The sequence below is a fragment of the Rhinocladiella mackenziei genome (genome assembly GCF_000835555.1).
Source record: "Rhinocladiella mackenziei CBS 650.93 unplaced genomic scaffold supercont1.12, whole genome shotgun sequence".
Classification (NCBI taxonomy): Eukaryota; Fungi; Ascomycota; class Eurotiomycetes; order Chaetothyriales; family Herpotrichiellaceae; genus Rhinocladiella; species Rhinocladiella mackenziei.
In genome coordinates, this window is record NW_013550593.1 from 214,525 (window position 1) to 237,480 (window position 22,956).

At 50.0% G+C, this 22,956-nt stretch overlaps 9 protein-coding genes across 9 annotated transcripts; 3 read left to right on the plus strand and 6 right to left on the minus strand.

Annotated features, from left to right (window-relative positions):
* Window positions 1-406: 406 nt before the first annotated feature.
* On the minus strand, window positions 407-1,253 carry Z518_11249 (uncharacterized protein; the record flags this gene model as incomplete). The annotated part of the gene is made up of 2 exons (XM_013411193.1): window positions 407-610; window positions 666-1,253. The coding sequence occupies 2 exons, from the start codon at window positions 1,251-1,253 to the stop codon at window positions 407-409; spliced, it is 792 nt and encodes a 263-aa protein (XP_013266647.1).
* A 473-nt stretch (window positions 1,254-1,726) lies between these two features.
* Window positions 1,727-2,766, minus strand: Z518_11250 (uncharacterized protein; the record flags this gene model as incomplete). Its single annotated transcript, XM_013411194.1, has 2 exons — window positions 1,727-2,332; window positions 2,392-2,766. 2 exons carry the CDS (start codon window positions 2,764-2,766, stop codon window positions 1,727-1,729), a joined length of 981 nt encoding a protein of 326 aa, XP_013266648.1.
* Window positions 2,767-3,748: 982 nt separating this feature from the next.
* On the plus strand, window positions 3,749-6,547 carry Z518_11251 (uncharacterized protein; the record flags this gene model as incomplete). The annotated part of the gene is made up of 3 exons (XM_013411195.1): window positions 3,749-3,911; window positions 3,962-4,016; window positions 4,090-6,547. 3 exons carry the CDS (start codon window positions 3,749-3,751, stop codon window positions 6,545-6,547), a joined length of 2,676 nt encoding a protein of 891 aa, XP_013266649.1.
* Window positions 6,548-6,845: 298 nt separating this feature from the next.
* Z518_11252 (uncharacterized protein) lies at window positions 6,846-7,888 on the minus strand (the record flags this gene model as incomplete). The annotated part of the gene is made up of 2 exons (XM_013411196.1): window positions 6,846-7,801; window positions 7,855-7,888. 2 exons carry the CDS (start codon window positions 7,886-7,888, stop codon window positions 6,846-6,848), a joined length of 990 nt encoding a protein of 329 aa, XP_013266650.1.
* Window positions 7,889-10,233: 2,345 nt separating this feature from the next.
* Z518_11253 (uncharacterized protein) lies at window positions 10,234-11,181 on the minus strand (the record flags this gene model as incomplete). Its single annotated transcript, XM_013411197.1, has 1 exon — window positions 10,234-11,181. The coding sequence occupies one exon, from the start codon at window positions 11,179-11,181 to the stop codon at window positions 10,234-10,236; it is 948 nt and encodes a 315-aa protein (XP_013266651.1).
* A 1,468-nt stretch (window positions 11,182-12,649) lies between these two features.
* Z518_11254 (uncharacterized protein) lies at window positions 12,650-14,743 on the minus strand (the record flags this gene model as incomplete). Its single annotated transcript, XM_013411198.1, has 2 exons — window positions 12,650-14,568; window positions 14,623-14,743. 2 exons carry the CDS (start codon window positions 14,741-14,743, stop codon window positions 12,650-12,652), a joined length of 2,040 nt encoding a protein of 679 aa, XP_013266652.1.
* Window positions 14,744-15,356: 613 nt separating this feature from the next.
* Z518_11255 (uncharacterized protein) lies at window positions 15,357-15,719 on the minus strand (the record flags this gene model as incomplete). The annotated part of the gene is made up of 2 exons (XM_013411199.1): window positions 15,357-15,496; window positions 15,551-15,719. The coding sequence occupies 2 exons, from the start codon at window positions 15,717-15,719 to the stop codon at window positions 15,357-15,359; spliced, it is 309 nt and encodes a 102-aa protein (XP_013266653.1).
* Window positions 15,720-16,637: 918 nt separating this feature from the next.
* Z518_11256 (uncharacterized protein) lies at window positions 16,638-18,699 on the plus strand (the record flags this gene model as incomplete). Its single annotated transcript, XM_013411200.1, has 2 exons — window positions 16,638-16,802; window positions 16,936-18,699. The coding sequence occupies 2 exons, from the start codon at window positions 16,638-16,640 to the stop codon at window positions 18,697-18,699; spliced, it is 1,929 nt and encodes a 642-aa protein (XP_013266654.1).
* An 860-nt stretch (window positions 18,700-19,559) lies between these two features.
* Z518_11257 (uncharacterized protein) lies at window positions 19,560-20,595 on the plus strand (the record flags this gene model as incomplete). The annotated part of the gene is made up of 3 exons (XM_013411201.1): window positions 19,560-19,647; window positions 19,708-19,787; window positions 19,834-20,595. The coding sequence occupies 3 exons, from the start codon at window positions 19,560-19,562 to the stop codon at window positions 20,593-20,595; spliced, it is 930 nt and encodes a 309-aa protein (XP_013266655.1).
* Window positions 20,596-22,956: the final 2,361 nt, after the last annotated feature.

The following is a 22,956-nucleotide window of genomic DNA, read 5'->3' on the forward strand; positions in this document are numbered from 1 at the left end:
GCCTATAGCATCGGACGTTGATCATTGGTCCTTGAGCCGGAGAAAGAAATGCAGGCAGCTTCGGATATTCCTGAAGACCAAGTAAACCACACCTGGCCCGCTTATTCGGTAGTGATGCAGATCGTTGGGTGAGCCCGGTACCGAGGTGTGCCCCAGGGCAGCCCCCCTGAAAGGAAAAAGTAACCCGTCCTTGGAGGCTGGTGCGGAGAATTGGGGACTCCTCCAATCGGCAAAGTTTGCTCCATTAATATTTTGGAGAAGCGACGAGCTCGTCGCATACTCTATTACGGAGTGTGAACAGAATTGAGAACGGAAGAATTTGGTCTTTGGGGACACCAGCCGTCATAAGAGCTGTGACACAAGACTGATGCGCCATTGATGACGACGAGTTCATGAGGACCTTCTCTTACGCCTTCCCCAAATGCCGCGCCAGAATGGGTGCGGCGACATTGGACGTATGTAGACTCAACTGTGTGGCAATCTCCAGAACTTCCATGATTTCTTCTGGCGTACCACCATGTTTCAGAACGTTTTTCATATGCAATTTGAGGCCTGGAACGTAGAGATGGGTGGCGGCAGCATCGAAGGCACAATAAATCAATTCTTTGACCTGGAAACACGTCAGCAGAACGCCGGGCACAGCATGCACAAAGCTAAATGCTGACCTTGGGTTCCAATGCTCCGCCACCTTTGCCAGTGCCATCGACGTCTTTGAGCCAAGGAACGGATGAAAAGTTGAGATAGGTCTCGAAGAATTCGGGATCCAGAGCGAGAAAGTCTTCCCAGAATGTATGCCAGTAGCCCCTATTCTTGGTGAAATCGGCCTTCAGCTTTTCTCGTCGCTCATCAAAGGGTTTGCCTGCCGTGGGATGTGTGTCATAAAGGTCCTCCTCTTTCATCACTTCGACCAATAGAGGAACTCCAATGTTGCAAGCGTGGATGCCCAGTGTGCCGGTCAGCTCGATCACTTCTATTATCTCCGCTGCAGTGGCTCCCTCTTTCAATGCTGCATCAATGTGTTTTCGAATACCTGGCACGTAGAGATGGGTAGAGGCGGCATCGACAGCGATGGACATGAGCTGCTGGATTTTGGGAGAGAGATATTTTTTCTTCCTGGGAACGGTGATGAGATTGACGCTGGCTTCGAACAGTTCGGGACTGAGTTTGGCGATGCTCTCCCAGGTCTCGTCCCATTGTGCCTCTCCCAGCTGACAGACAAAAGCCTGTTTCATTTCAGCAGGAGTCTTGGACATGTTGTTCTGCGACTATTGTCAGTTCGTGAAGGTTTCGTCGTCGGATTGTAGTCTCGCAACGAGCCTTATCGCTAAAATGGGAATGCCGTTTTGTCCGGTTTTCGGCAAACAAGGCATTTGGAGAAAACAGCAGAGGAGTGTGGGGGGAGAATATTTTCCTCAGAATACGGCGGGCAACTGGTAGGTTGTCTGGTACTAATCACGAAGTGGGGGGAGAAACTGATTTTTCCCATTTGGGGCATCAGGGCTGCCCCTCGGGGGTTATGTAGATGGGGCTTTCTTTGATATGGTTTGAATGGGATCGAATTGAGCTGTCTTGATACAATGTGGGACTCGATGTTGTCCCATGGGAGAACACATTAACGTATCACCATACTGTCTGAAAATCTGACGGCTTTGCAGCCCAATTCCGAAGCCAGTCAGGCAGACATCAAACCATGGTATCAGATATTCTTAAAGGACCAGTTCCAATTCTAGGACTGCCCAAAAAATCTTGAATGATTCCGGGGATCCTCTTCCCACTCAAAGTCGTGAGCGAAAATGACCTCGATACCATTCGACTCCAGTTCTTGAATCCGCTCAATTGTCTGTTCGGCCAGCTTTTTGTCGGCATGAATGCAGCAAATGTGCCCCTCTTCATCAAGCCATTCTCCTATCCGCTTCTCATTGCGCATGATCCGTCGGTCGTGACAGGCATCCCCAGCCAAGTAGACACTGCTCAAGGGACCCGTCTTTGCGAGGAGGTTGATATGGCCAGGCAGATGACCAGGAGAGTCAACAATATATAAACTCCCATCGTTGAATATATCGAGCACCCGAGGCAGACTGCCATGGGGCTTCCATTCCTGGAAGAAATCCGGGCCACGGGGCTTTATGACGTGTTTCTTGGTTTCCCCGTCGGTTTCCTCGTAAGGATTAGATAGTTGGATGGTTCTTTCGGGGGGTAGCAGCTCAGCCTCGAAGAATGAATGACTACCTCTTAATGAACCGGCCCCCTGAAGTAGATCCTTCGCGCCATTCCCGACCACAAAGGTACTTTTGGGAAAATCACGAGGCTCTCCAACATGGTCCCAGTGAACCTGATGCCATCAGTCACGTCGGTATGAAAAGGGATAAAGAGGCCACGCCGCCCACTTACATGTGAATAAATCACATAGTCAATATCTTCTGGAGTCAAGCCACCGGCGGCCAGGCTTTTGGTCACATCTGGAAGCGTCGCCATAGGCTGTCTCGTCTCGACATGTTTCTGGATTGGCTCGGGATAGCGACGTATGTCCCGACGAAGGCCCAAATCGAAGACTATTTGAGTTTTGCGATTTGTCTCGGGATCCTGGTGGATTATCAAAAAGGAGAGAGAAGGGACGGTCCTGCGGGCAGTCTCCGAGGCTGGATGCACAAAGTATCGTTCAGGTAGCGAAAAATGACCGGCTTGGAGGGCAAATACTTCGACGGTGGCTTCGGGAGCACTCTCTGGGGGTGAAGGGGGGGCTTGCCTCAAGTAGACGGTAGACATCCCGTCGTTGAAGCCTGACAGAGGATGTCGAGGACAGTCAGTGCCGTCAACATGGCTTCAGGGTATCTTGGGTCATTGATATTGATAGATCTGGGTAGATCGATCCCAAGGCCTGGTCCCACCTTAAACTGGAACGGGGAGGTTGGGAGGTCGTTGGGGTAAAGTTAGGGTGCCTTCTCCAAGGCATTTTGGAAATCTTTTGAAAGAAGGGTGTGCCCGTGTTCCACATGGTCAGATCAGGCTCTTGCACGGACTTCGGCTGATCGTTGGGTTTTCTTCTGAAGCTCATTTGTCTTTGCATAGTCCTTCGAGATAGAGGATGAAGTGGTTATCGTAAGGGGCCAGGGAAGAGTAGATCATCCAGCCAGTAGTGATGTATCAGTACCGTATCTACTCAAATACGATCAGCTAGATTCGTAAACAGCTACTCTATGTGGATGACGAAGAACCAGTCTGATGCGTGTCTGTTTCTATCGTCAATGAAGGGATTGGACAATGGGCCCGGCTACAGAACGATCGCCAGGCAGAGGATGTTGGTGGCAATTTCATTTCTCGACAAGTTTTGGAACGTCCGCAGCCTGGGCACCACATTTAGTCCAGGCCTGGCCCCCTCGTCAAGGCTGTCATATCTCTTGTGACTCTGATTAGCTGTATGTCCTTCGACACAGTGAGCAAACATCACAGCCTTGCATTCATCACATTAGCAGCCCCTCGGCCAGCCCCGCATTCATCCAGCTGTTTGCTTGGCTGGTTGGCCGGTTGGTCGGCAAAGCCTCCTGGTCTTGCTAGCCCTTCAGCCCCATCATTTCCCAGGCCACGAGCCCAACCCCAGAAAAATTCCCCAGAGTTTCGAACCTGTTTCTGCAAAGGTCCAAATTCCTGTCTAGTCCTCATCGCGGGTTTATCTCTCAGCACTCCAGGTCGCGTCTCACTTGCCTTATCGCATGCTCTTGTTCAAAGGCCAGTACTGTCCCTAAACTCCATGCTTGAGGACGCTATCAGCGTGGAGCTCGACGGACAGGGTCGGGAGCAGGGTCGGGAGCAAGATCAGGAGCCGCCTCCTAAGAAACCCAAAAGATTCCAATGTCAACACTGCCAACGCTTCTTTGCTCGCCTGGAGCACCTCCAGCGCCATGAAAGGACACGTACGACAGCCTATGGTTCTCTACACATGGCTTGCTAAACCTCTCACCAGATACCCGCGAGAAACCTTTCGCTTGCTCGCAATGCGACAGCAAGTTTACCAGAAGGTATGTCGATTAAATAAATACACACCGTCTACCACAGCCAACCGCACAGAAACAGACACTGACGCCGTCCAAGTGATCTCCTTGTTCGACACGAACGACTCAGCCATGACACTGAACGAACGTGGAGCAGCAGAGCAGGACGAGGAGAGAACCGCCTCAACGGTGCTGCCTCCGGGAATGTCACCCACTCAACAGCAACTCGCAAACGGCCAGAAACCACGACCAGGAATTCACTGGATATCCCAGACTCCGCCAACTTGACGTCGCCTAATTTTAACGCCTCCCAAAATCTCGTCAACAATTTCTTGCCGGCCAGCTCGAATCAAACCACCGGAAACACCCCAAACAGTCATGATCTCTCATTTGCAACATTGCTCATGGCAGCGGAGCACGCCCGACCTCAAGACGCTCAGCCTCATACTTCCATTCCGCAAAATAATCATCTTTCGAATTCCATGTTCGCCGTTCAAGATCAATTCATGGCCGAGCCGACACCTCCGCCTTCGATGCCTGCACCCGCCGGTCAGATGAGTGGCATTTCCGGGTTTGATTTTGACGACTCACTTCAGGATCTCGCCAACTTCATGGACAATGGCGCTCTGTCATCCTATCATTTTTCATCCTTGATCAGTGCCGAACAACCAATCCCATTCTTCTCCCCGGAGTCGGTCACCAATCCCACGGACGCTCTTCCCACCACCGACGAGTCCCGCCCTCTCTCCCGGGCGGTACAGCCTACAGACCAACAGGAAGACTCTAGCTCATTTTCACGATTCGGCTCCCGCCTACCATCCCTTCAGCCGGAGGAGAGCCCCTCCGCGCCACAGAGTGATCCAAACAGTGGCCATCGGGCTTTGGCTGACATCAACATCGAAGATAGGCAAAATATTGCTCTCAAACTGGCCGAATTCGCCCATGCAGTCCCTCATACTTTTCAACTTCCCTCTCGACTTGCGCTCTCCCGGTACCTTGCCGGCTACGTTAACGGTTTCCACGAGCATCTACCTTTCCTACATATCCCCACGCTCTCCGTCAATAACTGCTGCATCGAACTCACCCTCGCCATAGCGGCCGTTGGAGCCCAGTATTGCTTCGAAGGCCAGAAAGGAGTGGAACTCTTTCACGTCAGCCAATCCATTGCAATGCAACGTATCCGGCAGAGAGATGCGAGACTCGCTGTTTCACACCGATCGACCGAAGTATCGTCGCAATATTCGGGCCGTACCAAGAGCAGTGAGATTCTAACCACGGGAGAAACTCCACGTAGTGGATCTTTATCCGGCTGCCTGGGCCTTCCATCTCAGCCAGATTTCGAGCCTGGAACGCAGAGAGAAGACCTGATGCAGACGGCTCAGGCGCTACTCTTGCTCATGGCGATGGCGACGTGGGCCAAACATCGGGAAATCCTGCGAGAAGCGCTGGCCATCCAAAGCGTGCTCGCCACCCTGGTACGAGACGATGGGTTCAAAAGCCCACCGATGCCGGAAGACATTAGCTGGACCGAATGGATCCGACGAGAAACCACCAAAAGAACCAAGTTCATCGTATTTTGTTTCTTCAATCTTCACACCATCGTGTACAATATCCCATCTCTGATTCTCGCGTCGGAACTTGATCTCACTCTGCCTTGCAACGCAGCCGAGTTCAAGGCGCCCACAGCGGCAAGGTGGAAGGAACTGCGCGCGAGAGCAATATCCGAAGTGGATTTTCAGGTGGCCCTACACCGCTTGTTCTCTCGGACGGGGAATGATGTGAGCACGTACAACTCATCACTAGGAAACTACGTCCTGGTGCACGCGCTGCTGCAGCATATCTTCTTCGTCCGGCAGATCTCACGGTACAGACTAGATCATGATGGCGAGCTCCGATCCGACGACGTTGCTGCGATCGAGCAAGCTCTTCGAAACTGGCAGCTTGCGTGGAAACGCAATCCGGAATCATCGCTCGATCCCATGAATCCCAACGGCCCTGTGACTTTCAACTCTACTGCTCTCCTCCGCCTGGCTTACATTCGGTTAAACGTGGATCTCGGCCCTGGACGGGCGCTTGACACTCGCGACCCCGTACAAATTGCCAATGCTTTCCGCGACAGTCCTTCTGTGAAACGAACGCCGAAACTAGTCCGAGCAGTCCTTCATTCGGCACATGCGCTGAGTATCCCCGTCAAGATAGGCATCCACTTGGTGGCGCAGACTCAGACGTTTATGTGGTCCATCCAGCACTCGCTCTGTACGCTGGAATGTGCGTTTCTGTTGAGTAAATGGCTGGAGGCTTTGAGTCTCCCTGACTCAGGACCTACAGTGACAAACGACGAACAGAAGATCGCGACACTGGTCAAGACAATGCTGGACGAAACCGAATTTGCTATGCCAGTGGACGTCCCCATTGATTCGCCGGCTGCCATGAAATATCTAAGTGCGGGCGTCTTGAGGGTTTGGGCACAAGTGTTTCGAGGTGCTCAGACTTGGGCGATTGTCGATGTGATCGGGACAAGTCTGAATATTTACGCAGATATGCTTGAGGCAGGATGAAGAAGACGACTGATCCAGATACCCTTACGTTGGACTCCACCGCCTTTTCTTCTCAACATTTTGCAGATACATTCAAAGCCAAGAAAGAGGGAAAGCTTACCGCAGTGTACCCATCATGCGGGCTGTTGCTGTAATAAATCTTGAGTCACGTAGACAGACAAAGGACGGCACAATGGTTTCAAGATGAAACACTTTCTCTCACTCCCTCTCCCTCTCTTCCCAGGCTCGGAATAAATTCTTTTGCGTTTTCTTATCATTTATTTACTATTGGATTCGCCGTCGGTATTTTCCGGATGTCCTACCGTTGACTCTCGTTCAGCCATTTGTAAACGACCCTAGCATCTTTCCCTTTATATCTCTCATCGTTCATTGCTTCATCAAACGCGCTGAGGGTGGGTTTATCCAAGATCGTTCTTGCACCGACCATTTCTGCCAGAGAACTCCCCATCTCCAGCACGTGTTTACATAGCTCAATACGGAATCCACCTTCATACCCTCGACTGGCCGGCGCGTTGGCGTGGATTCCTGGCACCGGATTCGATTGACTTGTTACCCAACATTGCCCGCCAGAAACGTTGATAACATCAGTGAGAAGTTTAAGGTCAAGGCCCATTTTAGCACCAATGTTGAGCGCTTCGCTCGCAGCAAGACTGGTAACGGCAGACAAGTAGTTATTGATGACCTTAAATGCAGTTCCGGCCCCGACATTGCCGCAGTGGAAAATGCTACCTTTCTTTCCCATGTGCTGAAGGTAATTCTTTGCATGTTCAAAAGGGTCCGACGCCGTCGCACCGACCATGAAGGTAAGCGTCCCAGCCTCTGCACCCATGGGCCCACCGGATACAGGAGCGTCAACAAAGTCCAGGGTTGCACCCGAGGCGAGTTTTGAGGATGCGTCAGCCGCCGCCTTGGCCACCTTGAGGATCGTGGCTGTTTCGATGGTTCCACATTCCATGATCAGCTTTTTCTGAGGGCTCGATTTGGAAGCCTCGATCGCGCCAGGGATGACCCCCGTCGAGGGATCTAAGTAGACCGTCTCTACAGACGAGGCCGTGGGAAGCATAGTTATCAGTGTGTTTGCTCGTTGTATTGCTTCAAACCCACTTGTCACCACCTCGACAGGCCCTTTCCCGGACATTTGAGATTGGAACTTGGATATGGCGCTGGAAGAAACGTCGCAGATGAGGAGGGTATACGTTGACGGCAACTTTGAACGCAAGTTGACAGCCATGGGATAACCCATCACTCCGAGCCCTGCGATCGAGGGTTAATGATTACTTTGCTGAGTGTCACCCTCAAAAGCCTACCGATGAAAGCAATTGTACTGTCCGGCGTCGCCATCTTGTCACAGGTTCTCTCTGAACGTGATATCCTAAGTACCGTCTTGATATAACTGATTTCTCTCTAATCTCCTTCTCGTCGGCCCTGACTAGCCACAGGGTAGAATTTCGGCTTCGTGGACTAAATAAAAGACCAAAAATAGTGAAATAAATGCACAACATGGCTGCGGCGATTGAGATGACGATGTGTGGAACGACAAATTGGATCCGCGGACTCCTCCACTTCGGAAACCGGCAAAACTCCAATCCCTTACCGGCACCAGCATTTAATGGGTTGGGAAGGAAAAATAAGAATCCTATTACCATTGATTAGGAGAAATGTCCCCCGAGGAGTTCCGTTGTGGAATTGGGGAAGCGGCCATGGGAATTGGGGAAATTGGGACGGATGCGGGGTTAGGAATGGAGTGGGAGAATAGAAAAATAGATATGGAGAATTCCAAGGGCTCCAACATTGATTGTCGTTGCAGCTGACACGAGGGATGTCAAGAACAATCCATCTTTCACAAGATATGTAATTCGAGTGCACAGGATCATTATGAGCGACCACATGACTTTCAGCCTTGCGGTCAGGTTTCATATGACTTGCTTCAGGCTAAGTTCTCTGCCTACCGCCAATTCATACACCGTAGAACTCGCGTATCCCACAACATGGAAGGTCTACGAGATCGTGATACATACCTAAGTCTAATGCTAAGATAATTCCGCTTCGTAGACATTTAATGAGCGAAGAATATAAAATTGGATTTCCCGACGAGTATCAAGGTTCATGTTTGAATGCATGGTACAATACTTATGAGAAGGTGGAAAAACTATGAGCTATCTTGCCCTGTCTTAGATTTCTTTGTCATATTCCTTTGGGTGACTCCCTGTCGTAGAGTCAACTAACTAGGCTTGCATCAGCCTGGGGCAGAAGGATTCTCAATCACGATACATTATCGACTTTTGAACCATTCGAAACACATTGCAAAACTTGACTGCATCATCGAGGTCTTCCAGGATCTTCCATCTTCATCTCGACAGACAGGCTCCAGCTTCTTTACCGCACAAAGGGTTAACACAAACTCCAATGATGTTGCAAAATTCCAAGATGGAACATATCCTGGCTGCTACAAATAACGTCTTGTTTAGTTGCATCAACCAAGAATCACGGGTCCATACTTGCAGAGACCGAGAAGAATCCCGAAGAGTCAAAATGCGCTCCCATGCTCGTTAACAAACCGTGAATCACAGTGGCAGAACGATGAACACAAGATCAGTATTCAAGAAGACTGATGAGATAGACTTCCTCAATTACATTCCCTGCCTTCCAGAATATGCACTCACAAATTCCTATACTATCTACAACCCCGTGCCATCTGACCCGGCACATACCAACATTGGGGATGAGTCTGGTGCTGGATAAACCATCACTGATTCCGGTGGTCCCTGGATTGTGACTTTGACCTGGACATACAAGGCTTTGCGGGCTCAGGCATCACCCTCCGCCAGCCGTTATGAATTGGACTGCAGGGAAGACATCGAAGACCGTTATATGGAGAGCGTCAAGAATTTGGCGAGAGAAATGATCCGGGAAAGCTTGAACTTCCAGCGACTGATCTCCTGTAGCTGCGTCGAGCTGATATCGTGGACGCGATGGGCCCTCCAGGCCTTTCTGGCAATATCAATTCCAAGATCCACCATACACGATTATATTTCAACATAGCAGGGTGCTAGGAAAGATGCGGATGACATTCATGCGAAGAAACAGGGTTGCTGATCGAACATTAACGCGTGCGGCTGATCAAATATCAACTCCATCCCTATTTCCAGACTGAACGACGTGGTGCAATACCCAGTATTGGCTCTGCGACGCCCGAAGCTCATCACTCATGGACCTAGTTAGAGTTGAGAAGCATTGACAAGGACATCGTCCAACATAGCTACTATGCCACATACAGTCTGAGATACTGCTTTTACTACCTAAGCCGCATCAGAGGGAGGAGTTATGTGTGGTTAAGATCTTGGATTCTGCGGACGTTAGTGCTCCACGTAAGTTTGACCTAGCTATTTCAGTTCGCCAAACTAAAGTGACTGGCTCTTGTGGAAGGATTTCTTCACGTAGTGTTTTGAGCCGGAGCAGCCTGATCCTGATGCTCCACCATTGGAGAGCATTGAAGTGAGACAGCCCGGGTGTTATCCGAACTACGACGGTAGATCCGTGTAGAAGACATTTATTAACCGACCTGGGTAAGGGGATATATATACAATCCAATAATCAATCAAGTTAGTCTAGTAGCCGCAGGACATAATACTCTCATTGTGCAAGGCAAATTTTTTTTTAAAAAAAAATTTCCTTCTCTGTCCATGCTATAGACGCCCGGGGAAGAAGCGATGGTGATTCGTTTCCCGCCAAATTTTATCATGGGCAACAATGACCTCAACCTCTGTCTGGTCGTCAAAAGCTGGACTCGGTTTCTTCAGCAATGGCCCAATCCTCTTGAGTGTCTCCTTGGCTTGTTCCGTGTCCACGTGGACTGACCTTAGGCCACCATGTCCGTCATCATAGAGCGCTACGTCCTTCTCGCCGGTCAAAATTCTCGGATCATGACAACAATCACCGCCTAGATAGACCCAACTGTGTGGAGCAACACGTGCGAGCAGGTTGACATGTCCGAAAAGGTGGCCTGGGCTGTCAACGACATAGACACTGCCGTCGCCAAAGAAGTCGATGGTCGCAGGAAATCCAGCAAACGGCTTCCACGTATGGTCGGTCTGTTTTGCCGCCGTAGTAGTACTGTTCTTTGATACAGGGGGCAATTCAATGGTCCGATCTCGCGGGAGTAATTCTGGATTGAAAATTTCTTTTGGATAATGAGGAGGGGCGCCGTTTTCAAGAAGATGCAGTGTGCCTGATCCAACCACAAACTGGGAGTTGGGAAAGTCTTCTGGCGTTCCTTCGTGATCCCAGTGAACGTGGCTTAACATGACGATGTCGATATCCTTAGCAGGATCCAAACCACCAGCTCTCAGACTGTCTGCGCAATCTGGATGCAAGACAACAGGCTGTCGATTGGCGATGTGGGCTTGTTGTGCTGGCGGATACTTGGTCATGTCACGCTTTAAACCAAGGTCGAAGACGAGTTTGGTAAGTTTTCCGGTGCGAGACGGATGTTGGATCAGAAAGGACAACGAAGGAACTGTGGCTCTTTTCATCGGATCAGCGTCCGTGATGAACAGACGTTCTGGAAGAGTCAATTGTCCTGCCTCGAGCGCCGAGACGGTCACAAAAACCTGGTCTGTTTCGAGAGATCCCATTATTGGAGTTGTCAAATCAATCTGGATGGAAGGGAAAGAAAGTACCCTTCACCTCGTAGATATTCTAGAGCAGCTTAGATGAGACTTTCTGAAGCGTGATCGATATCGGATGTAGCCCATTCTTCCCCGCAGCAGGGAGTTCTTCATCGCAGCCCCAGAATTGAGGTCAGAAGTTGAAGTTGGAGAAGTAAATTTGTTTTAAATTGCGCGCCTCCAATTCCCCTGAAGCCTGAGGGGGATTTCCGTTCCACTCATGGTGTTAGCGTCAAGAGCGAGAGGTAGTTGACCCGGTGATACATGAGTTCGCCATCGTGGAAACGGTAGTAAACATGCGGAATGAATTGCGCTATCCCATCAGCAAATGCCATGGCAAGAGAATACCATCTCCGATGAAGCCTAACAAGTTGGCTGATGTCGTAGGCAGGTAGAATGCCACGTCCCGCATTGTCCAGCCTTCCTGCCAACTACGATGTTTATACGGTCCCCTTGTTTCTTTGCCTCGTCAGCGGCGATCCCAAGGCACTTCTGTCTTGAAGTTGGAGGTTGTATGCCCTGAAAAACCTGAAACATAAATAATCGGAGTCCTGAAATAGGATTCAATGAGATCCAAAGAGATCCAGACTGATCAACCGCATTGGCGCTTCGCTATTTTCGTCGGTGATGCGCTCCTCATCAGCTCCTAGTGGGAAATTGGTAAAAAAAATAAAAAAGGCCAGAAAAAAATTGTCACCAGACTTTCAATTTCTTTCTTTCTTTCTTGCAGAGCGTTTTCCATGTACTCTCCCTTCCTCCTATAGGGACAACTTCTGTTCCTATATGATCATCCTAGTTTTGGCATCGCAAATCGGGACATCACGACATTGCCCTGTCAAGTGATCGCAATTCTAATTGATCGAATGTGTGAATGACACTTGGTATTGATGCACGATTTGATACAAAATAGCATCAGCATCCAGAGTATGCGGATGAAATAGATATGGTGCAAGTGATGCGTTCGTCACGGAGCGATTTTGCCGCAGAGACCAGAGAAGTCGAATCGATAACAGCCTCCGTCGCAACCCCCTTTTCATCGCCTTTCCAAATCAAGTGCTTGGATGAGCAAGAACACATCTCGGTGAACCTGATCGAGATGGTGGCATTCGCGGTCGTTCATGGACCCCGTCGGCTATGAATGAACAAGCCCCGTTAAAACCCTTGTCTGCTTCGCGACAACACGTTCGACCGAGACCTAATGACGAAGAATAACAGCGAAGGAGACGTCTGCAAGTTCATTTCTTGACGCATAACCAGTTCTCTCTGCCAGGGATAAATCATATGGAATATCCAATTCGCCAAAATGTGGATCTACCAGGCCAACGCGGGATCCATCAAGATGAATGGGCCGAGAGATATAGGATAGCTCAAGACTTTTGGGAGAGGAAAGAAGAGTCCTGGCCCATCGACGAATTCTTCGGCTCCCATTCAGTCATTATGCAGCGCGACCAAAAAAGACAGCATCAACCCTCCGCCTCTGGCGTCCCAGGAAACCCCTAGGTTCGCCTGCACTTCCGAATCCTCGACTCCGCCCCGAGGCCGCAGAACTGGCACTCGCGAGACGCAGGTTCTGTTCGTGCCATGCCGAGGCCATGAGTTTCAGTTCGCGCCGGAAAATCATGTTTTGATTTCTGAGACGCTCGAGTCCAGATTCCTCGTCCGTCGATGGAGTCTGAGAATGGGGCAAGGAGGCGGGCGTGTCCTTCGGTGGCGGCACAGGCGGGGCATCTTCCTTCCTCTTCTGTGCTTCGCGTTCTTGATCTATCTTCATCCTAATTTCCTTGATCATCTCGTCCTGCTTCTGTACATGCTCGAGTAATGCTCTGTTTTTGTTTCTTTGCCTTTCTATGGCTGCAATCAGTTTCTTTTGGGCACGTAGAGAAGATTCCCGTTCCGAGGCGGAACCGGCTTGAGCCTGAGCCCTCATCGCTGACATGATTGCTTTGAGTTCATCTTCTGAGATAGTCTCGCCGTCAGAAGGAAGATTGAGGTTGAGACTAGAACCGGGTGATGATGTGTCGGTGGTGGGAGGTGTGAGATCCGTATTATTGTGCGTTGCGGAGGTAGAGTCGCCGTTGAGTAATGCGGCCGTGAGACGTGCTTCCGACTCAAGGAGCTCGGCTTCCTCCTTCTCCAGATCTTTGTTGACCGGACTAGGCGGTCTCTCTTCTCTCGGTGCGGGAGTGATACCGTCTTCATAGTCTCGCAGTCTTCCCTGTAAGTCCTCAACGGCTTGGTGCTGTCGGGACAGCTGTTCCGTGGTATCGTGATACCGAGCTTCCAGAGTGTGGTAGTCGAATTCCAAGCGTTTCTTCATCTCGTTCAATTCGTATCTCTCTTGCTCAATGCTTGGCAGAAGACGCCTATATTCATCGATCTCTCTCTGCAAATCACTCGAACTGGCGCGGGCAAAGTCGGACTGTTTGAGTTGGTTCTGTAGTTCAGCCACTTTGGCGCGGAGACTGTTGTTGTCCTTCTCCAGATCCTGGCTCGCTTCCAGTTTTTGTTTATATTTTTCTGCAGCGTTGGCCTTACGGGCTAATCTATCCCGCTCGATCTTCATCTCATCGTAATCGTCCTGGAGCTTTTGGGCCTTTTCAGCTTTGATCTTGAGAACTTCGTTGGTCTTCCGGAGATCATCGACCTCGGATTCCGCCTCAATGACTCGAGTCTCAAGGGTGGCGATCAGGGTGTCATGTTTCGAGTCGATTGGCCGGGTCGAAATGTCGGATCGTCCTGCTAGGACCGCTGTTAACCGATCATTGGTCTCTTTCAGTTCGTCCTGGGCCTGGTCGAAATGTTCTTGCAATTTCTCATACCGTGAGTGGTACTCGTCCAGTTGTTTCTGCAACTCCCTCTTCTCATGCGCGATTCGTTGATTATCAGCGATAACCTTGCCCAGTCGCTCCTCGGACTCGAGTACCGATTCCATTTCTCCAGAACGTCGGGGGGAGACGGGCGTCACGTCAATGCCCTGACCGTCTCGATCCGAGATATCCGCTTCGTCGTCTCCTTCATCCTCACCCGCCTCTTGAACAGTCTGCATCAACACCTCCTGGGTAGACTCTGTGAGCTCTTGCATCTGTTTCAAATATTCAATTCGATCGGCGCAATTGATAGCTGCGACCACTAGCAATTTGAGCAACGAGACGGTGTCGTTGAGAGAGGATGATTGAGCAATAGCTTTGAGATCGGGGCGCCCTCCCGGGAGAGGTAGTCGTTGACCACATTCTTCGACCAGAAAGATAGAGAGGGCATCGTAGATATGTTTTAGGTTGGTCCATTTGTGTATCCACTGATCGGTATCGGGATGCTCTGGGAGGTTACCCGGAAAGCTAAAGCGGTCGAGTTGCTCTATGGGAAGTCAGAAAATGAGGGCGACGTCTGCTGGAGAAAGACTGGGCGTACGAAGGACCTTCCATATGATATCGCCATTGGTGAAGTCGTCTACTGTGTAGACCGGATCTGCAACAGCCAGGCTATTGATCCAGTCGATGAGACCAGCGGCAATGGCTTCTTCGGTCGCCATCGCAGTGTGAGTGGGATTTATCTTGCACACATTTCATTATTGCATCTGCGAGTATCATTGCATCCTGTCGAGACAAAAGTGTGTCAAAGTGAATTGAGTGGCCCCATGGTTTCAGATTTGAAAAAGAGCGGGAGGAACTTAAACTCCAAGGAACGCGTATCGGCGGTCCGAGATCCCCTGGGGCGCGCGTTGCCGGTGCCACTTTCGGTGTTGAACTTAGCACTGGGCAAGAATGACGTCGTGTCAACCATTCCCTCACTGTAACTTGCACTTTGATTGAAGAGACGTTAACATGTATCAATATTAAAAACACTGACAATGACGGAGGACTCTCAAGCGGGACTGGAAAGGGTCAATCGCCTCAGGGGGTTCGGACGATGCTTCGAATATAGCGACTGCGTTACCACCAACAACACAGATGTTTCTATGTTGGCAGAGACCCCTCTGTTCTATGGTATGCATGCCTCAACAACCGTAATACTACATGCAAAAGTGTTCATCCATCCGAGTCCAGTTTCGAAGCATGATTCCGTCGGCCCAAATACATCGTAGGTCTCATTTTGTGTCATCATCCATTCTCCCAACGCCATTCGCGACAATGGAAAATCTCATCTCAACGAACTCCACTGCCGGAGGACCCATCAACATGAACGACATAATCATCCTCAATATATGGCATAAAGGTTTCGGCCATGGTGCAGATTTTGTCGAGGGTCATTTCTGACACGGTAGCAGAGAATCCTTTAATGAGTGCTAGAGAACAGTCAGTAGGCGGTTGTAGAGCTCCGCGGCCGTGCAGCCCCTTACAATATTCGTGGGTGATGATGCCTCCATCCTTTTTGATTTCCTCGATGGCCTTGTCAATGATAGAAGAAGGAGTATCCTCAGGATACTGCACCACGACTGGCTTCTGTGGTGGAGGAAGTGCGAGCACCAAGGCGAGTAAGGTGAAGAGGAGTGTGATTGAGAGACGCATGATAAAGCTGAACGATGGCGTTGGTGATTGTGACCGTATAGTTGGATGATCAATCGAGAAACAGATTTGGGAGAAGCGGTTTGAGGGATATATGTATGTTGGGTGACATGAATTCGGAGAGAAATTGTTCGGTCCGCCGTCCCCCTCAAAAAGCTGATGCCATTGTGGCTCCAAGATTAATGGGTTGAAGGGATTCCACCACTTCCGGCCTTGGCGTCCACTGGGGATCAGAGCAGGTTGGCTGCGCCTGTCACTTCTCTCTTCTCTTCTCGACCTTCAACTACTTCGCTTCATCACCTTGTTCAACTGACTGCTTCATCCTCAGCCTGGCCGTATGGCTGGTGTTCATTAGAGTAATCCTCTGCCGTCCATTCGCTTTGTCGCCCGCCGCTTCACCTGCAAATCCTTGATGACATTCGACACAGTGTTGTCCTCCCTCTAGCAGAGAATATCCAAAGAGTGGAAGTACCTCGAAACAGGGACGGCTCACAATCTGTTTTTGGCTCTCATTCATGACTTAAAAAAGGCTAGAAGAGATGGTTGGATGGAACACATCGGCGCCGTGGGCTGAGTTGATTTGACCAACAAAAAGGAAAAGAACCAAGCTGGCTTCATTGTCTCAAGGTGTAGATAGCCAAAAGATACCACGACATTCTTCTTTCGTTGTTTATCTCGGGCATCTCTAGTGCCTGAACAGCAAGCTTTGAATAGCTTTTGCGGCCCTATCAGTCAAATCACGCACTCTCCCCCCTGTCGCCGTCACTGTTTGACATCGAGAGCTATCAAGTCTACGCAACAGCTGTCCGTTTGACTATTGGAGTCGTGATCCTTGATCCGACTCTGATTCTGACTCTCACGCAAATACCTTTTCAATCTTTCTTGTTCTTCATATGCGGTCTTATCTTCTTTCTTCTCATCATGTCTAGTCTGCCGTCTGATGAGGTCGCTGAAGACTACAAAGTTTCTTTGGAAGATCTTATGACCAACGACAGATATCAAATCTCAAACCTGACTTTGATCGCAAAAGAAAATGTCGAGCATGCCGAAGCAATCTCACGAGTCTTGCAGAACCACATCAATCGAGTATGTCACATATTTTTTTTTTAATTTCATTTTAAGTATCTCAATGCTGATTTGTCGTCCAATACGAACGCCAACGACGTTACTTGTTTTAAGGGGAAAAAAAAAAAAAAAACATCACTGACCTCTCTTCTAGGCTCCTCCATCACGCAAATTGCCCGCTTTGTACGTCTTGGATTCGATCGCCAAAAATGTTGGATCCCCCTACACGGTATATTTTGGTCGCAACCTCCATCAGATTTTCATGCATGCCTATTCCCAAGTTGATGGCCCTATCCGTCGAAAGCTGGAGGAGATGTTGAAAACGTGGCGTGAACCTGTCCCAGGTTCTACATCACCGACCACCGTATTTCCCAACGCAAGCACACAATCTATCGTCGATAGTCTCAACAAGTTCCGCTCGCCTGTGCCACCAACGAATCGCTATCAATCCGCTCCAGGGCCTGGTCATCCTGCAAGAGTGGTTTCCGCTCACCCTTATCGTCAGACACCGACTCCTCCTCAGTCTTTACCGCCATTCCCTCCAAACCCCCCCTCCCACATCAGAAGCCCTCAGCCCCGAGCGGCAATGCCACAACAACCCTACCTTCAAGGCCCACCAGTCTCGTACGGTCAGCCGTATCCGACTCAATCAGTTCCACAGTATCAGCAGTCCCAACCTCTTCAGCCTACCCATACGCTTCAATATCCATCTGCTCCTCCACAGCCTCTGCTGATGTCCTTGGGAGCAGTGGATATACAAAAATTGCATTTGGATATTGACGATCTCACAACAGATGCTAAGATCGAATGTGCTACTCACCCCATGGATGCAGGCGCTCAAAGAAAATTAGCGAGTCTTCAAACCTTGAAAGAAATCCTTGACAGCGGTAGTGCCTCGGAGAACGATCTAGTAGATATTCGGAACACCATTATGCAAAAAATGGCAGAGAAGATGACGGCCATTCATCAACCTCCGGCGCAGGCGTCCGTGCCTTCCACGCCACTACATAATACGTACATACCTCCTCAACCTCCAATTCAACATCCGCCTGCTCCCACCACAGCTCCTCACACCATGTTCAACAGTACAAATCTAGCGGAGCTGCTGCGAGCAACTGCGAACCAACAGCAAGGCACACACCCACCGAATTACTATACACAGCTCTCATCTGGAGTCAATACCCCGATGATTGCCCCGACGGCGCCGGCGTCGGAGAATCCACTCTTGGCGCAGCTTCGAGCATCAGGGTTTCTATCTGCCACCTCCACCCCACCTCAGGGGGTCACGCCTCCGCTTCCACCATTTGCAACGTTTACGACGGACGCAAACATGGAGGTCAGTTTCACATCCGCAGCCATCAAAATCCCTCGGCCTCACTTGATTTCAACTTTCTTGAACGCACGGCCCAATCAGTGCAGCACATGCGGTAGAAGATTCACGTCGGATGACGTCGGGCGAGAAAAGAAGGCGCGCCACCTGGATTGGCACTTCAAAACCAAAGCGAGAATGCTGGAGGCCGAGAAGCGAGGGCAGAACAGAAGCTGGTATGTGGATGAACGAGAATGGATTGCAAGTAAAGAGTACGAAGACGATTTCGGACCGGCAGATGCAAATGGAGCATCATCAAACGCAAAAAAGAAAGCGGAAGATTTCGTGCGTGTGCCGGCAGACTCTGTGCTCCGGTCTCTACCATGTCCAATTGACCAAGAACCATTCAAAAGTGAATGGAGTGAGGAGGTGCAAGATTTCATCTGGAAGGATGCGGTGTACGTGGGAGGGCGCTATTACCACGCTAGCTGCTATGCGGAGGTGACCAAGGGGCGGGAAAAGGACGGAATTACAACACCTATTAGTGCCATTGGACGAACGGCCACACCAGATTCGGTGCTTGGGAAACGAAAGGCAGAGGTACGATGACTGGGTGTACCCTCGCCACTGGTTGAGGATTTTGGCTAATTCAAAGGCAGGAAGATACCAATGGAGCCAAATCCAGGATTAAACTCGAGTCCGCGCAGCTAGCATAAATGTTTTCACATGTTGTTTCACAGCGAAGGCGTTGGTTGTTGGGGGGAGGGAAATTGCGCAGCATTGATTGCACTTGGATGTGGGCTGGGAAATGGTTACCAGCGAACAGGAGGAAAAAATTTGGGAGCGATGAGGACACTGCCTCTACTATATATCCACGCCGGCGACAAGAACACAAGCGACACTGGGTATCTGTATGAGTTTAGGTAATATTGACAAACCGATGCCTCAGCCTTGCCGGCGGTAGCGCAGGCGAGTCCCCATATCCTAACCAACGAGTTGTCGCTCGGGTTAGCGGTAGTATCTACATTCCATAGCACAAGGCTGAATGTCGGACATAAGATTCCCATAGGCGAGTCGTAAATCCGTTGAGCACGTGCAGCTACTCTATTAGCAGCAGCCCCAGCAACTTCTGCTGCTCCCAATGCAAGCCTTCCAAAACATATTTTTTTTTTTTTTTTCCCTTCTTCGTCACCTGGCCAGCGCAATTACTCCCTGTGAGCCGATCGAATTTTCTCTTTTCCATGCCCACCAAGTTGATATTTATTCTCTAGCTTGGCTTTTCCAGACCATCAATCTACTTTTTCCCTCCGCGTTCAAGAATCAAATAGACGAAAGACCAATCCAGCCCTCGGTCGCAAGCTTCTCAGATCTTTCCTCTCCTCTCCCCCCACTCCGCTTGAATCTCGACCTCGACTGCCGGCCTCGAAATATCTTACAACCTTTTTTCACCTACATATCATACAAGAACTATGTCACCTCCTGCGATGGCGCCAGCTTTGGGCTCCTCCACAAAAGAATACAAGGGGGAATCGGGAACTGCAAGATTATTAGGTTCAGGTATTTATACACTCTATGGCCAGACCCATGAAGAGTCATACTGAGTTGTCTACACTACAGGATCAGCAGGCGTCGCGGAACTACTCGTTTTCCACCCTGTCGACACAATCGCCAAACGACTGATGAGTAACTCGAGCAAGGTCAGCCTCGTACTCCATTTTTCCATCCCATTTTAACACATGTTAGGTCACCTCTGTCTCGACCTTCAATAATGTCATTTTCAAAGAATATGCCTCCGCCCCCGTCATTACCAAATTCACTTCCTTATTCCCTGGCCTGGGTTACGCCGCTGGCTACAAGGTCCTACAGCGAATATACAAGTACGGCGGCCAACCCTTCGTCCGAGACTACTTAACACAACACCACGCCCAAGATTTCGACATGGCTTTCGGGAAAGGAACCGGCAAAGCAATGCTGAACGCTACTGCGGGTTCATTGATTGGTATCGGCGAAATCATCCTCCTTCCTCTGGATGTGCTGAAGATCAAACGACAAACCAATCCAGAAGCGTTCCGATCACGGGGCTTTTTCCGCATTGTTGCGGACGAAGGTATGGGTTTGTACCGAGGCGCGGGATGGACCGCAGCAAGAAATGCCCCGGGGTCATTCGCACTCTTTGGCGGCTCTGCATGGGCTAAAGAGAAACTCTTTAAACTCGAGGACTACAATAAAGCGACCTGGGGTCAAAACTTTGTGGCCTCGGTGGCCGGTGCATCGGCAAGTCTCATCGTCTCAGCTCCACTCGATGTGATCAAGACGCGAATCCAAAATCGAAATTTTGAGAATCCCGAGTCTGGGTTCAGAATCGTGGCTAGCATGATGAAAAATGAAGGCATCACAAGCTTTTTCAAAGGTCTTACGCCCAAGATGCTCATGACTGGGCCGAAGCTTGTGTTTAGCTTCTGGTTAGCACAGACGCTGATCCCGGCTTTCGGCAAGGTTGTGTAACCGGGGGGTGGATGAAATATTTTGAATTGAGAGGACCGAAGAAGACGGGGGGCCAGTGTGATGCTCGAAGCATCTTTCATGCTGAGACTCTTTTGGGCGGCCATCTTGGTGGATACCCCGATGTTAATGTTCTTGTTTTGTCTAATTGTACACCTCTCAGCTCTCTTGTTCACAATGTCTCATTGATTCAGACAATCAGGGTGAAAAATACACAAAAAGGAGGATTTCTTGACGCCGGTTGCCGTGTCGAAAATCAGACGTTGAATATGATTACGTCATTCGAGGCGGGAAGCAAAAGAGCCTTGGAAAGAAATGCGACAAAATGGAATTTACTGTTGGCGGCCATATGAGCAAAACCTTTCTACTTTTGGTTTGCCTTGGTTCTGTCGCGGTACGATGAGACGATTTTGTTTTGACTGGCGCCCAACGATGGGATTGAAACAAAAAGTTGCTGAAAGACGCTCCTGTGGCATAACAGGTACTGGGCGAAGCATGTTGAAAATGGCATACTTTGCTACCGCGTGTCGCTGGTCTGTCTCGGACTAGAGTCGATTCGACTGAGTTTCGCCGTGCCAGTAGTAGGATATGATGAGTTGGGTTTTGATTAGGTTTGGGAATCTTGTGAGCCATGGTGTTTGATACTTGTTGCTGCAGTGGTGGTCGGGCGTTGATTGCTCCATGTCCAGGAGATCAGGCCGGCGACAGTTAGAGGATCGAGCTGTGACAGTAAAAATGAATCTTCACTTCATCAGTAACAACAGCTTTGAGGAGCAACCACTCTTGAAAATGCTCATCTTAGAATGCACCAGGTGCTCACAAGAACTGCAGAACTGCGTCCCAGATTCTTTCCTTCATTCGTCCCTCAGTCAAAATGGCCGACCCCTGGACCCCTTGGCCAAATCTGCTTGAACTCAACAAGTTGCATATAGCTGAGGGCAATACCTCCTTGCTGAACTCCCACGAGGTCCAGATGCTGTCACCCTTTCTCCGGCAGTTTAAGTCGACTGTTCAACAAGTGGTTGATACTGAACTGTCTCTCTTTGCGCTGTCTGTTCTCTACAGGTTTCTCTGAACTAATTACATCGGCTTTCCTTGATACCCTGGCCGCTGTGCCCATGGCATTTGTGTCTGTGCACTTTTCGGTTGCGGTGAAGTGCAGTAATCGCCCGCCAAAGAGAATTCTGGGATGCCGTGAGGCGTCCGGGCCCAGAGACTGGCTCTAAACCGAGACAATGAGGGTTGATATTCCCCATTTGGTTTAGCCTAGTCACGTGCACGTAAGCCTTCGTGGCCTTTTTGTCGCTTGCGCCTCGCTCAGATAGATTCAAATCAATCAATCCTCTCTCAGCCCAACAGGTTGAAACGACAAGCTTATATCCACAGCTACTCATACACCGCATGAACTCCGGGAAAGCATCCGGGGTGCTTTGTTGTATTCGTCGCGGAATCGTCGCTAAGCTTGAAGTCTGCAGGTTGGGAGGTTACAGCACGGCGGCTATAACAGAGCACGGGAAGACAGAACGTGGCGTTCTTTGTTGGCGGATACTTTCAACAGCTCTGGTGTTGAACAATAGGCAGTACCCCTTTACTTGAAAAGGGTTATCACCCCTATGCAGGATATAGGGGAAGAGTAGGAGAAGAAAAGGGGTCAACCGAACATATATATGCCAGCAACCTGGCAGGATCAGTTGCCAGATGGACAGAGCATTCAATACACATTCTCTTGGCATACTCAGTTTGACATGCTTGGAGCCCAGTGATGGTGGTTCAATTAGCAGTGCTAGAATAGGCGTGATCATTCTGTGATGGTCTCTTTTATTCGTCACCGGCATCAGTCCAGTATCGACGCGAACAGAAGCAAACTTAGATTCGGATCTTTTTAATTGGTCAGTCCGGAAAGGCAAGGGTGTTGTCGCAATGCTAGCTTAGGCTTTACTGTAGCATCGGTTTATGCAAGATTTATGCACATGGCAGATGCTGCAACGCGGAGCCATTCTATAGCCAATCCGCTCCAAGATAAGCCTCGTGGAGCATGTCAACCAGCCTGAATCCTGGTGGTCATAAATGGTTGATCCTTCGGAAGCTGACTCTCCTAGCCGGAAACCCAGGGGAATTCCCGGGGCCCCCGCATCCGATGCTGGGTTTCGCACTGGCCAGGGGCATTCATTTTCAAAATAATGTGCACAACGCATATTTCCGATCTTCGGGCTCGGCATCCCCGGGTTTTCGGTAAGCCTGCAAACCTGGGGTCCTCCCACATTTTGATCCGACATCATGTCTCCGGCTCCTCCTTACTTGTCAGCTTCGCCGTGCAGTCATGATTATGCCGTCGCTGACATCACTGAAGGGAACAAGAGGCTG